The 12,933-nt window shown below is 46.9% G+C and overlaps 1 protein-coding gene across 2 annotated transcripts in view; it reads right to left on the reverse strand.

The window, feature by feature from the left end:
• The window catches only part of HLCS (holocarboxylase synthetase), a 227,848-nt gene that overhangs the window by 200,567 nt on the left and 14,348 nt on the right, over positions 1–12,933 (reverse strand). Inside the window, exons 1-2 of one of the 2 annotated variants that reach the window (XM_035017670.1) lie at positions 12,568–12,793; positions 9,165–9,302 (exon numbers count right to left, since the gene is read on the reverse strand). In XM_035017670.1, coding sequence (XP_034873561.1) covers positions 9,165–9,302; positions 12,568–12,762 — 333 coding nt within the window. In that variant the 5' untranslated portion in view covers positions 12,763–12,793. Of the gene's footprint in view, positions 1–9,164; positions 9,303–12,567; positions 12,794–12,933 lie in introns of those variants that run through there. The other variant, XM_035017671.1, reaches the window with a different exon arrangement.

A 12,933-nucleotide genomic window follows, 5' to 3' on the forward strand; every position in this document is an offset into this window, starting at 1 on the left:
GGGGGGGGGCCGTGCTGAAGTTCTCCCGCAACTCAGCTAGGCCACGGTACCCAGATCTGCCGCCAAATTTCAGTCCAGATGTGACCCTGAAGGTATTTTTTTAGATGAGATTAATTTTTTTTTTTTTAAAGAGGGGTTCAGGCAAGGGGCAGAGGGAGAGAGAGAATTCCCTGATGCAGGGCTCCATCTCACAAGCCGGAGATCAGGACCTGAGCCAAAATCAAGAGTTGGAGGCCCAACCGACTGAGCCACCCAGGTGCCCCTACATGTGATTAATTGATTGGATGAGGCCCACCCACATTATGGCAGATAATCAAAGTCCACTGATTTATTTATTTATAAAAGATTTATTTATTTGAGAGAGAGAGCACGCGCACACATGAGCAGGGGGAGGGGCAGAGGGAGACAGAATCTCAAGCAGACTCCCCACTGAGCATGGAGCCTGATGCGGGGCTTGATCCCAGGACCCCAAGATTATGACCTGAACCAAAAATCAAGAGTTGGCCGTGCAACAGACTGAGCCACCAGGAGACACCAAAGTCCACTGATTTAAATGTTAAAGACCTTCTGAGAAAAAGACTGAGGTCCCCCAAGGAAGAAGGAATTCTGGCCCCCCAGATGACCCCCTGACTCAAGCAGCCACACCTACTCTTCCCTGGGTGCCCCACCTCTTGGCCGGCCCTGCAAATTCTGGACCTGCAGACTCCACAATCAGGTGAGCCAATTCCTTAAAATAAATGTTTCTGTCCCTCTCTCCCCGCCACCTCCCCCCCATATACATATATATATATATAAACATATATGTATATGGGCGTGCACGCACCATGCATACAAGCGCATGCACACACACACACCCCTACCCCTGCTGGCTCGGCTTCTCTGAAGAACCCAGACTGAAACAAGTTCAGTTTAAACTAAAACAATCTGTTCTGCGGAGTCAGATACTTGATGTTGCTAATGTGTCTGGCTCTTATTCCTTTCTTCCAAACCAACTTAATTACACGCTAGGTTTTTAAAATTTCTAGCGATAAACTGGATGAAGGAGGTGAGGCACGCAGACATGGGAGGAATGTGAAGCTCGGAGAGTGAAGGAAGGCGGTTATCCCTGGACCTTCAGGTTTGGAAACACAGAGGACAAAGGATGGCTACAAACTTCATTCTCACGCTCTATTATTTGAAAAGATAATATGCCCTACGGCGCTTTCAGGAGAAGGGTGTTGGAAAATCAAGTGACAGGATAAAGGACGTCAGGACTACATAGCTAGCAAGAGCTGACACAACAAGCTTGCGGGTGAAACCACGTGGGACTGCAAACCCAGGACTGACCAGACACCCCAGGAAGAGGGGGGCCCAGGGACCTTAATTTTCTGAGTACCTGAGAGTCAGTCAGAAAACAAGAGAAATACCCTTGTTGTCACAGCCTTTTTACTTTCCTTGTGTCCTGGAGGAGTCCCATAAGCCCCTGAGCCCCCCGTCTAAGTTGTACTGCATTAGCCTCCCCAACCGCTCACTGCCCACTTCCCATGCCCATCCCACCAATGCTGGCAACCTGAGGAAGAGCAGAAGTCTTAAAAGACATCCCAAGTGTGGAGCGCCTGGGTGGCTCAGTCGGTTGGGCGTCCACCTTCGGCTCAGGTCATGATCCCAGCGTCCTGGGATCGAGCCCCGCATCAGGCTCCCTGCTTAGCACGGAGCCTGCTTCTCCCTCTCTTTCTGCCCCTCCCCCAGCTTGTGCGCACACATGCTCTCTCTCTCTCAAGTAAATAAATAAAATAAATCCCCCCCCCAAAAAAAAGACATCCCAAGTGTTCTTGTTACCCATTGCGGAGTAACAAAGCACCCCAAAATGTAGTGGCTTAAGCTACTCATTTATTTTGCTCAGTCTCAAATGTGGGCAGGGCTTGGCAGGGACAGTTCAACTCTGCTTCATGAGGCTAGGGTGCCTCAACTGGGCCCGGATGATCTACTTCCAGGATGGCTCCCTCACATAGCTGGCAAGTTAGAGCTGCCCACCAGCTGGAGTGTCCTTCCTTGGCAGCAAGGGAGTTGAGTTCCAAGAGCCCAGGCAGGAGCTGCCAAGGGTCTTAGGATCTCGCCTTGGAAGTCCCATCGCACAGGACAATCTACTATGCTGAGTTCCTGCCAGTTCCTGTCCCTCCACTCAGCGCGTGAATGGCACGTCCCCAGACTTACATGCTCGGTCAGCCCGGGCCCCTGCATGAGAAGGATGCATGGAGCAGAGCCCGGAGCAGAATCATAGCTTGAAAGAGCAACAGCGAACCTGCTGAGCCTACACATAAGTCGAGCAAGAAACCAAGATTTGTTGTTAGGAACCAGTGAGATGCTAGGGTCATCTGTTACTTCAGCAGAGCTGACCAAAACAATGCACAAAACTGCATTCCTTACAGCAGCCCCTCCACCAGTTCTTCCTGCCTGGAAGCACGTGGGGAGGTGCTGCACGAATTCCCAATCTGCACGAATGATCCCCCATCCACCAAAAACTACCGTCCCTAGGATAAAGCCCCAAATTCTTTTTTTTTTTTTAAAGATTTTATTTATTTATTTATTAGAGAGCAAGCGAGAGAGAAACAGCATGAGAGAGGAGAGGGTCAGAGGGAGAAGCAGGCTCCCCGCTGAGCCGGGAGCCCGATGCGGGACTCGATCCCAGGACCCTGGGATCATGACCTGAGCCGAAGGCAGTCGCTTAACCAACTGAGCCACCCAGGCGCCCAAAGCCCCAAATTCTTAATAAGTGTACTTAAACCTTCTGTGATCTGTGCATTAGGCGCATTTGTTGTACTAGTGAAGAATATTCAGCTCTGCTACATAGAGAACAGGAAAAACGAACGGCATGGACGCAACTCATACATCAAGTTAGTAACTTACAAGACACGCTGAAGATCGATGACGTCAATGGAACATACATGTAATGAACACAGATAAAAAGGAAAGAACAAAAGGGAGTATTACCCCTAGTCAGAGAGTCATGGACAGACCAAGTAAATGTTAACTATTATCAAGACACAAATCATGCCATCTCCAGATTGACAGTTCTGTCATCCCCAAGTCAGCCACCCAGGAGGGCCCCATGTGTGTAGTCTGCCTAGAAACAGATGAAAATCACAACTGGCACACAGCTCTTCCAGGCATACAGGTCCTGAGTCTCCCCAACAGAACAAGTGTCCATCTGCTGAGCCCCCTGCTTTAACCTCCTCTCTGGCCCTTGCAACTACACTCTCAGCAGGGAAGGTTGTATATACAGCAAAGAGCAGGACATGTAAACACTGCAGAGCCCAGGATCCGGAGATGCAGTCCTTCCACGCGGCAGGCACCTAATCCTAAGCGTTAGCCAATCCCAGACCTCCCCACGTGCTTCTTGTTGCATGTTTGGAAATGATTTAATGAGCTGTGTGATTCACATATCTTAACTTGGGCTGCAAGCTTCTCTACTCTGGTACTGCTGGGAGAGTCTGCCCGGTCAGGCTCTTTTTTTTTTTTTTTGAAGATTTTTATTTGTAAGTAATCTCTACACCCAGTGTGTGGCTCAAACTCACAACCTCAAGATAAAGAGTTGCATGCTCTAGCGACGTAGCCAGCCGGGCACCCCTGTTTCTTAGAAGCTACTGCCGCATCTAGATAATTTCCCACACAACAGTCCAGCCCCATCGATCTCCTCTGGCCTTATCTTGGGCCACTCCCCCTACTCATGTTACTGTAGATGCAACTGTACTGAACCAGTCCCCAGGTGCAAACCTCCGCGTCCTACTGCACCTGCCGTTCTGCTGGGAAGCCCTTCCCTCCTCTGCACCAAATTCCTGTTTTTCCGTTAAAACTCAGATATTACCTCCCCCGGAAAGTCCTTCCTGACCTCACCCCTATCTAGATAGGTTGCCCACCACCACCACCCCATCCATGCCCTCCCATTGCACTTGTCCTGAATTGTAATTGTTCATCTACTTAGCTGTCTTCCCTCCCACACTGTGAGCTCCTTAAGTTGACAGGAACCATCGTCTCTGAATGCACCTTGCATCTCCATAGGACACATAACTCCAGCCCTGGCACACAAGCTGGCATGTAATAAACACTTGATAAACCCTGGATGAATGAATGAATGAATGAATGTCTTGATAGCGAGTACAAGGAACATAAGTGAATTTCTGGCAACAAAAGAATTATGTATGACTTTTGGGTCATTGATTCTTACTAAACAAGACTGCTAATGTCATTACAGAAGATACTGAAAATTGAGCTGAATCTACCATGCTCCACTGGTATTTGTTATGGAACCTTAGCAAAATAATTGGAACAGAGTAGATGTTCAATAAATATGTTAATGAATGACTTAGTGAAAATACGAATATATGAATGCTACATTTTTTTTAACAGCTGAATTCCTAAGATTCATTTATTTGTTGTTGGGGTCTGTAGAATGACCACAAATGAAAGCCATTTGACGGGCACCTGGGTGGCTCAGTCAGTTAAGCGTTCAACTCTTGGTTTTGGCTCAGGTCATGATCTCAGGGTCCTGAGACTGAGCCCCATGTCAGGCTCCCTGCTCAGCAGGGTGTCTGCTTCTCCTTCACCCGCTGCCCCTCCCCCCTCTTGTGCTTTCTCTCTCTCTCAAATAAGTCAATAAAATATTTTTTTTTTTAAAAAAGAAAGCCATTTGAGATATCCAAAATTCAAGAAGATATTTTAAATATCTGTAAGAGTTCCATAATCCTAGAAATATGAAAGAATGTGACATCTCATCAAGTTCAAAAGTCTTTCTTACATATATATTTTCAATTTAATATCTTAGGGTCCTGTTAAACTCAAATGACCTTTTTTTTTTAAAAAAAAGATTTTATTTATTTGACAGACACAGCAAGAGAAGGAACACAAGCAGGGGGAGTGGGAGAGGGAGAAGCAGGCTTCCCGCGGAGCAGCACGGAGCCGGATGTGGGGCTCGATCCCAGGACCCCGGGATCACGACCTAAGCCGAAGGCAGCTGCTTAATGACTGAGCCACCCACGAGCCCCAACTCAAATGACTTTAGAGTTAAGTGCAAAATACATAGATTCATAGAAGCCCCCCAAAATGCAAAATCCCATTAAGCAATCAACCCAAATGAGAACTGCAGAGTTAGTGAGCTATGAGATCAATTTCTTTTTTAAAGTAGGCTCCATGTCCAATGCAGGGCTTGAACTCACAACCCTGAGATCAAGAGTTGCATGCTCTACCAACTGAGCCCAGCCAGGTGCCTGAGATCAATTCCTTTATAAGTTTTAAGGCCCAACTTATAAAATGAAGTACGATGTAATAGCCAGAGTGGTCAAAAAAATAGCTCTGAATGTCTCCGGCTCCTGGTTGCAAGAGCCACCAAACCCTCTGATCATAAATAAAATGAATTATCTGGACAGTAGCTGTCTTCCTTTCTACCTCAGAAAATTAAGAAATAAGTTGTTGCCATTAAGCAAGATCTTAATTAAATCTTCATTAGAACATATGTTAAATGAAATGGTAACTGTGAGAAATGCTAATTATCTCCCAGTATCTAGTCTTTCATTCTTCCCTTCAACCCATGACTGTCCAGCTAGGACTGAAGTTCTCAGCCTGCCCTGCCAGCTAACAGAACAGGTACATTAGTGGCCTGTGAAACTTCTGGATCAGAGTTTTTAAAGAGGAAAATGGCTGGCCCCCACCCCCTCTCTTCCCCCAACCTGGGGGGCTAGAATGTGCATAAGGCCAACAACAGTGGCGGGGGTAGTACGAACCAGCCTCTACCTAGAGAGTGAATGAGGCTGGCAGAGGGGAGATGACAGAGCAACATGACAGAAGGGAACTAGGTCCCTGGATGGCCTTATAGAGCAGAACCGTCTCGCTGAGGGAGAAAGAAACTTCTAGCTTTTTGCTCTGCGGCAGTTCTGGGTCTCTGTTACAGTAGCTTAGCCTGTACCCTCCATAACACAGTAACTATGTTCCTTCAGATGCTCTATGTCTTTGAACCCCATAAAGATGTACAATTAAGGAACAACAATTTAGGAAATCAAGAACACAGCAGTCACATTTTGTGTTAAGGAGGAACCTGCACCTATTTTAGGTAATGGCAATATTTTAGAAATTTTGGCCTTGGTTTTAAGGTGAAATCTTACTAAATAAACAAGTAATATTAGCATATCTAAGAAAGCATCAAGCTTACTCTACATTTAATAATTGATAAGAATTATGTAAGTGTTCAGAAAGATGATGTTTGTTCACCCAGATGACTTATGTATTTAAAAAGAAATTGGTTTGGGGAGGGAGAAGATAGGGGCAGGGGAGGCAGAATAGGTGGATAGACTCTGGGGGATCACATAGGTATACATGTTCCATTTCCATACTCAGTGGTGAATTCGTGGGTATTTATTATATAATTTCAAATTTGTCAGTGAGTGAGGGCCATGCATGAACCAATGATGAGAGTACATTTTGATCAAGGATTAGGATTAATCCAAGTCTGTGCAGCTAGAGTCCCAAAATAAAATACAATGTTTTAAGATATTTGAGCTTCTAAACAGGACAAATATTATTCAGAAATTCCACCAAACGTGATCACAAACTTTTGTTAAATTTCTAAGAATGGTAAATTAGGACTTAAAAGCCCAAATCAGAACAATTAGGTTACCATGAATGGACTCTTCATAGGTTAAAAAAAAAAAAAAAAAAAAGCCAAGTATTGGCCATTTCACATTTCAACCTAATTGATCATTTAATTTGTAATTTTGATACACTGAAAATCATTGTTTTAAATAAAAAGGAAGTTTCTGAATAGTCTTATCTTCTGCATATGAAAATTACGCTTGAGTTCACCAAAAAACTTCACATCACCAGTTGGCGTCTTTCTACCGAACACAGGAGAAGAGCTACGAGCATTGCTGGATTGGCCTCAGGTTAATATAAGCTTTGCTGTTAACGACTAGGAAACGGCAAAGTCTAGATCTCTTTAAAACTACTAATGCATTCCTCTGGCTACTAAAAAGGGTATGGACACTGGTTAAAACTATCTGCCACTTAGCAGCTGGTGGCTTTAGAAATGCCCTTTAAGGGGCGCCTGGGTGGCTCAGTCATTAGGCGTCTGCCTTCGGCTCGGGTCGTGGTCCCGGGGTCCTGGGATTGAGCCCCGCATCCGGCTCCCTGCTCCGCGGGAAGCCTGCTTCTCCCTCTCCTCCTGCTTGTGTTCTCTCTCTCTCTCTGTGTCTCTCTCTGTCAAACAAATAAAATCTTTAAAAAAAAAAAAAAAAGAAAGAAAGAAATGCCCTTTAAGGGGCACCTGGGTGGCTCAGTTGGTTAAGCAACTGCCTTCGGCTCAGGTCATGATCCCAGAATCCTAGGATCAAGTCCCACATCTGGGCTCCCTGCTCAGTGGGGAACCTGCTTCTCCTTATCCGAAAGAAAGAAAAGAAAGAAAGAAAGAGAAAGGAAGGAAGGAAGGAACGGAAGGAACGAAAGAAAGAAAAAGAAAGAAAAAGAAAGAAAGAAAGAAAGAAAGGAAGGAAGGAAGGAAGGAAGGAAGGAAGAAAGAAAGAAAGAAAAGAAAGAAAGAAAGAAAGAATTAATCCTAAGTCTATATAAGGCTCGATAAAACATCAGGAGGCTACAGGAGGAAATGGAGTGTCACAGCACAAGGGTGGCTCTAGGGCCACCTGCCAAACCATAAGCCCCTTCGGAGTCCCAAACACAGTTTCTTTTTTTTTTTTAAGATTTTATTTACTTATTTGACAGAGAGAGACACAGTGAGAAAGGGAACACAAGCAGGGGGAGTGGGAGAGGGAGAAGCAGGCTTCCCGCTTAGCAGGGAGCCTGACGTGGGGCTCGATCCCACGACCCTGGGACCATGACCTGAGCCGAAGGCAGACGCCCAACGACTGAGCCACCCAGGCGCCCCCCAAACACAGTTTCTTGCTCTCCTTTAAATATCTTTACCCATCTTGTGGCCCTTATTTCAGTCTACCTTGAATTCTAGTCAATTTTTGTCTAGTCTTCCTCCTCTCTTCCTTTTCTCTCATCCCAATACAATGGCTTAAAGATGGTGTTTGTAAAATGGAAATCCAGTGACGATGGCTATCATCAGCAAAACCCCTGCTGGATTATCAAGTGACAGGCAGGGATCACATGGTGGCTGAGTGAAAGCAGCAAGGCAAGGACTCATCACAGATACCGGAGCGGAAGACACCCACGAGAGGGGCTTAGGTCAGACTTCCACGGGGCCTAAGGGCATGACCATGTCTGGTGAGAAGGCGCCCCCTGAAGCTTGAGCAAGAGTGTGTTTCCCTGGATTTGTGTCTAGAAAGAGAACTCTGGCCATCAAGAGAAAAACCCACGGGCACAAGACAGGACAACATTTCCATGGTTTAGACCAAAAGATCTGAAGCTGAGCACGAAACAAGGAGTGGAAATGAAGGAGGCGAGTGGAGACGGCCAGGGAAGGGGCATCAGTAGAATTTGGACCTGCATGGCAGGAAGGACGCAGAAGGTGAGAAGAAGAACAGGTGGGGGTGTTCCTCTGAGACTCTCTTTTTTTTTCCATCAGAGAAATAGAAGCAACTACTTTTAGACAGGTTATTAAGTTTGAAGTGTTTTCAGAATACTCCAGGGGAGATGTCTAGGAAGTGCATGGCGATATAAGTTAACCACTCGGGCCAAATTGAAGAAGTGGAGGGATGGGCTAGATGCCCCTCCAGCACGCTGCCCAGTGAAAACATGATGGGAGCCACAAACACAAGCCACCCAGGCAGTTTTTCTAGCAGCCACATTAAAAAAAATAGAAAGAAACAGGTGAAAATGATTTTAATAATACATTTTTCTTTAACCCAAAATGTCCACAAAAGAGGGGGTCACAAAGGCCAGGAAAGAACAGGGGAAAAAACAAATTTACTTTTGGTTAAGACATCATTTCCTTTTGGGCGCCTGGGTGGCTCAGTTGGTTAAGCGACTGCCTTCGGCTCAGGTCATGATCCTGGAGTCCCTGGATCGAGTCCCGCATCCGCCTCCCTGCTTGGCAGGGAGTCTGCTTCTCCCTCTGGCCCTCCCCCCTCTCATGTGCTCTCTCTCATTCTCTCTCTCTCAAATAAATAAATAAAATAAAATAAAATAAAAAAGACATCATTTCCTTTTGGGACACAAGTGAAGAACATGTTACTCACGGTTTCTGAAGAGGAAGCCGGTCTCTGTAAACTCTCACCTTGCACCCAAATGCTCTCTGTCACAAATGCTATGTGTTCTGCTTCAAGTATAAAAGGAGAGACAAGAAACAGGGCCCATTTGTTCAAGTCATCAATGGACTGGACAGAGGGAAAGAAACACACAAAAAGGGGATTCAATATCACTTCAAATCACAACTGTCACATATATCAACATCTGGGACCTCCCCTCCTCTGTAATTCCAGGTGGGATCTAAATAAGTTAATCGGATGCTCTCCTCCTACATACCATATTAACCCTCAGCTTCTGGTCAAACTGTGACTGTTTAAACACCTGCAGGATCCCTTCTATGATCCATGACAATTTTAACATCTCTAGATATGTGTGATCTACCATTAATTCTGAAGCTGGACTTACCCCCACCATTCTTTACTGCTTACAACATGAGGAGCTTCCCAACTCACAACTCAGAAGCACATTTAAAGGTGAGGAGGCTCAGGAGTGCATGCCGGTCAAAAGAAACCCATTACTAATAGAAGCCTGAAGAACTCTTCTTCCATTTCCTCTAGCCATTATAGATAGCATCAGCATTGGTTATCAGATTGGATTTGTCCGTTTATCTGTGCTCTCCCTCCTGAAACCTCTCTAAGAGGACAGTAAGTGAATTTTAAAGGCTTTAAACCACTAAAAACAACGCATATCCAGAGCAGAAAAGCTGACCTCTAAGGCTGCAGGAGGTGAGCCCTCTTATCACCACCAAAAAAAAAAGGTCGGGCTCCACACCCTGTTTACCAATTCAAATCTGCCCTTTTGATCTCGGAGGATCAAAAGGTGTTTCCACCGGGCCTAGTAACCTGGCACATAGTAGACTATTAATAAATATCTACTGAACTAATTAATGAATGAAAATTTGGGGGAGAGAAAATCCCTCTCCATGGGTTAACATAATTATCAATATAGCAGTTAACAGGGCGCCTGGGTGGCTCAGCTGGTTAAGCGACTGCCTTCGGCTCAGGTCATGATCCTGGAGTCCCGGGATCGAGTCCCGCATCAGGCTCCCTGCTCAGCGGGGAGTCTCCTTCTCCCTTTAACCCTCCTCCCTCTCATGCTCTCTGTCTCTCATTCTCTAAATCTTAAAAAAAAAAAAATTTAAAAAAAAATATAGCCGTTAACAACAAAAAAGTTGTCCATCTTACTCAAACACAGAACATGTATATATTAAACAAAAAGCTTAAAATTTCCAGTGTGTATAAACTCTTTGGTTATAGTTATCAATTTCTGTGGGAACTTCAGTTATATAAACATACACATTCTATGCATCTGGTTCTAAATATATGAAGAAAGGAGACAACAAAGACATAAGATTCATTTCTGTAAAGTTACTTTAGTCCAGGTAGACGGACAAGGTAGCTAGCAAACCAAATCTGTAGCCCCACCATATTTCATAGCTTACATCAACAGTAGCTAATCACAAATAGTCCGGTTTTCCAGTCACAGGCCTTACCCATCAGAGCTGAAACCCAACAACCACGAACCACTCCTACATTCACTGAAATACTGAGTGACTATCACAAGGCAAGCTGCTAAGCTAAGCTAAAAAGACCCAATTCCTAGGGAGAAAAAGATAAAAACTAGAAATAGGAAGGGTGATTTAAAGTGTATGAGGGCACAGCACAGGCCCATCCCATCTAGTGTGAAGAATGAGGAACATCTCCTTGAGACAATGATATCTGAGCAAAGCTCTAGGGTGAGGCAAAGTTAACTTCAAAGAGCAGGAGCATAGCATCAGGTTCCAGAATCCCTGAAAACCCAAAGCTGGCTTGGCAGGGGTGCCCCCACAGTAGGCTGGAGCAGTAGGAAAAAAGCTGAAAAGCCCTGGTTATAGTTATGGTAGTTAACAGATCAGTAAAGTCATGGAGATGTTCAAAAAAGTAAAACTGTCTTCCAAGAAAATTAAAAATATTTACATCTCAACATTTTTGAATGTCCAAAATGTTTACTCTAATTGAAATCTTTTTTTTTTTTTAAAGATTTTCTTTCTTTATTTGACAGAGAGAAAGCACAAGCAGGGGGAGCAGCAGAGGGAGAGGGAGACGCAGGCTCCCCACTGAGCAAGGAGCCTGATGGGGGGGCTAGATGCCAGGACCCCAGGATCATGACCTGAGCAGAAGGCAGACCCTTAACGGACTGAGCCACCCAGGCACCCCTCTAATTGACATCTTAAAGTTTATTTTTTTAAGTAAATGAATCCAGATTGTAAACCACTGCAATAGAAAAATGTACCCCTCAATTTTTCTTTGTTATTTCTCTCAATCTTGGTTCCTTGAGAGAATTAAGCCCTATTTAGTTCATTGAGCCCTCAAGTGGAATGAGTGTCTCGCTGTCTTGCATCTAAGTGGTCCTAGCTAAGCACTCTCTCAGAACTGAGAGAACAGTTACTCATTTTCTGTGTGTTATAGTATACTAACAAGGAAGGGTATTTTTGATTTGCTAGTAGCACGATATAATTCCATACTTAAGCATACAACAAAGTATTCAAACCTGAGATAAGATTTTAATTCCCACGCGGGTGTTATGGTTTCGCACACGTAGAAAATCTTACTTTAATGGTAAAAGTGAGCCAACTTTCCGGAGGGAAGAGGAAAGGGAAACAAACCGATTAAAAGCAAACACTTTTAAATGCTAATGAAAACAGTGTTAGTTTTGTCAGTGGAAATCTGGGCAGAACTGCACCGTGAGGTCCACCTCCAACAGCTGAATGGATGGAACTGCTGTCCCCTTTTACAGAAAGGGAACATTAGTTTTGCTAAACGACCCGCAGGTGAAAGAGCCTGCTGAACTTGCAGCTATCAGGCCAAGTATTGGGTCAAAAACAAAGTCTGTGTGCAAACCGGAGCCAGAGATGCAAAGTGGGGCGCCCTGGTTGGTAAAACTCGCCACTGACAGGGCCGTTTTGTCCCCTCGGAGGTATGTGACAGAGGCTGACGATCTGCTGTCTTTCTGTGAATTCAGGTTCAACCCAAACGCTGCCACAGTGGAGGAGAGGATGTCAGAAAAGACCCTCCAGGTGGGCAGTGCTAATCGCCAGATCTGGAACGGCAGGAGCCATGCCTCCCCATACAGTCGACCCGGCACGCCGGGGACAGTGTCGCCTGGCGCAGCTCCGGGCCGCTGGTCCCCCCCCGTCCGGGGTCCCGAGGATATCGCACGCGGAGGCAACCCCGGGGCCCGGCCCCCGCACGGACCCCAAGCCCGCGGCCTCCCGGTTCGCGCAGCCCGGGCGCAGCGCGGGGCCGGCCAGCGCTTCCGGCAGACGGCGCCCCCGAGGCCGCGCCTCCCGCCGGCCCCGCCCCCCGCGCGCGCCCCCGGCCCCGCCCCGCCCCCGCCGGCCCCGCGCCCGCCCACCTGGCTCTCGCCGACGCAGAAGACGCGGCCGCCGCGGCTCAGGCACACGCGGGCACCCTGGGGCCGCGCGGCCGCGCCGCAGAAGGTGAAGGAGCAGCGCGAGGCGCGCAGCCGCTGCACCGTGGCGCGCACGAGCGCGGCCGGTCGGCGCCCCCAGCGCGCCCACAGGTAGAGGTAGCACAGCGTGATGAGCATGACCGGCCGGCCAGCGGCGGGGCGCGATCCCCGGACGCTCGCACCACCGGCTCTCCCCTCCCACCCGGCCCCGCCCCACGCCCGCCCTCCCGCGGGCCGGAAGAGGCCGCGCCACAGGGGTGAGGCCGCGCGGGCTGGGGAAGGCCGGGGGCGGGGGGGGGGGGGGGAGGG

This window comes from Mirounga leonina, unplaced genomic scaffold, assembly GCF_011800145.1.
Source record: "Mirounga leonina isolate KUSES-001 unplaced genomic scaffold, KU_Mleo_1.0 Mir_172, whole genome shotgun sequence".
Lineage (NCBI taxonomy): Eukaryota > Metazoa > Chordata > Mammalia > Carnivora > Phocidae > Mirounga > Mirounga leonina.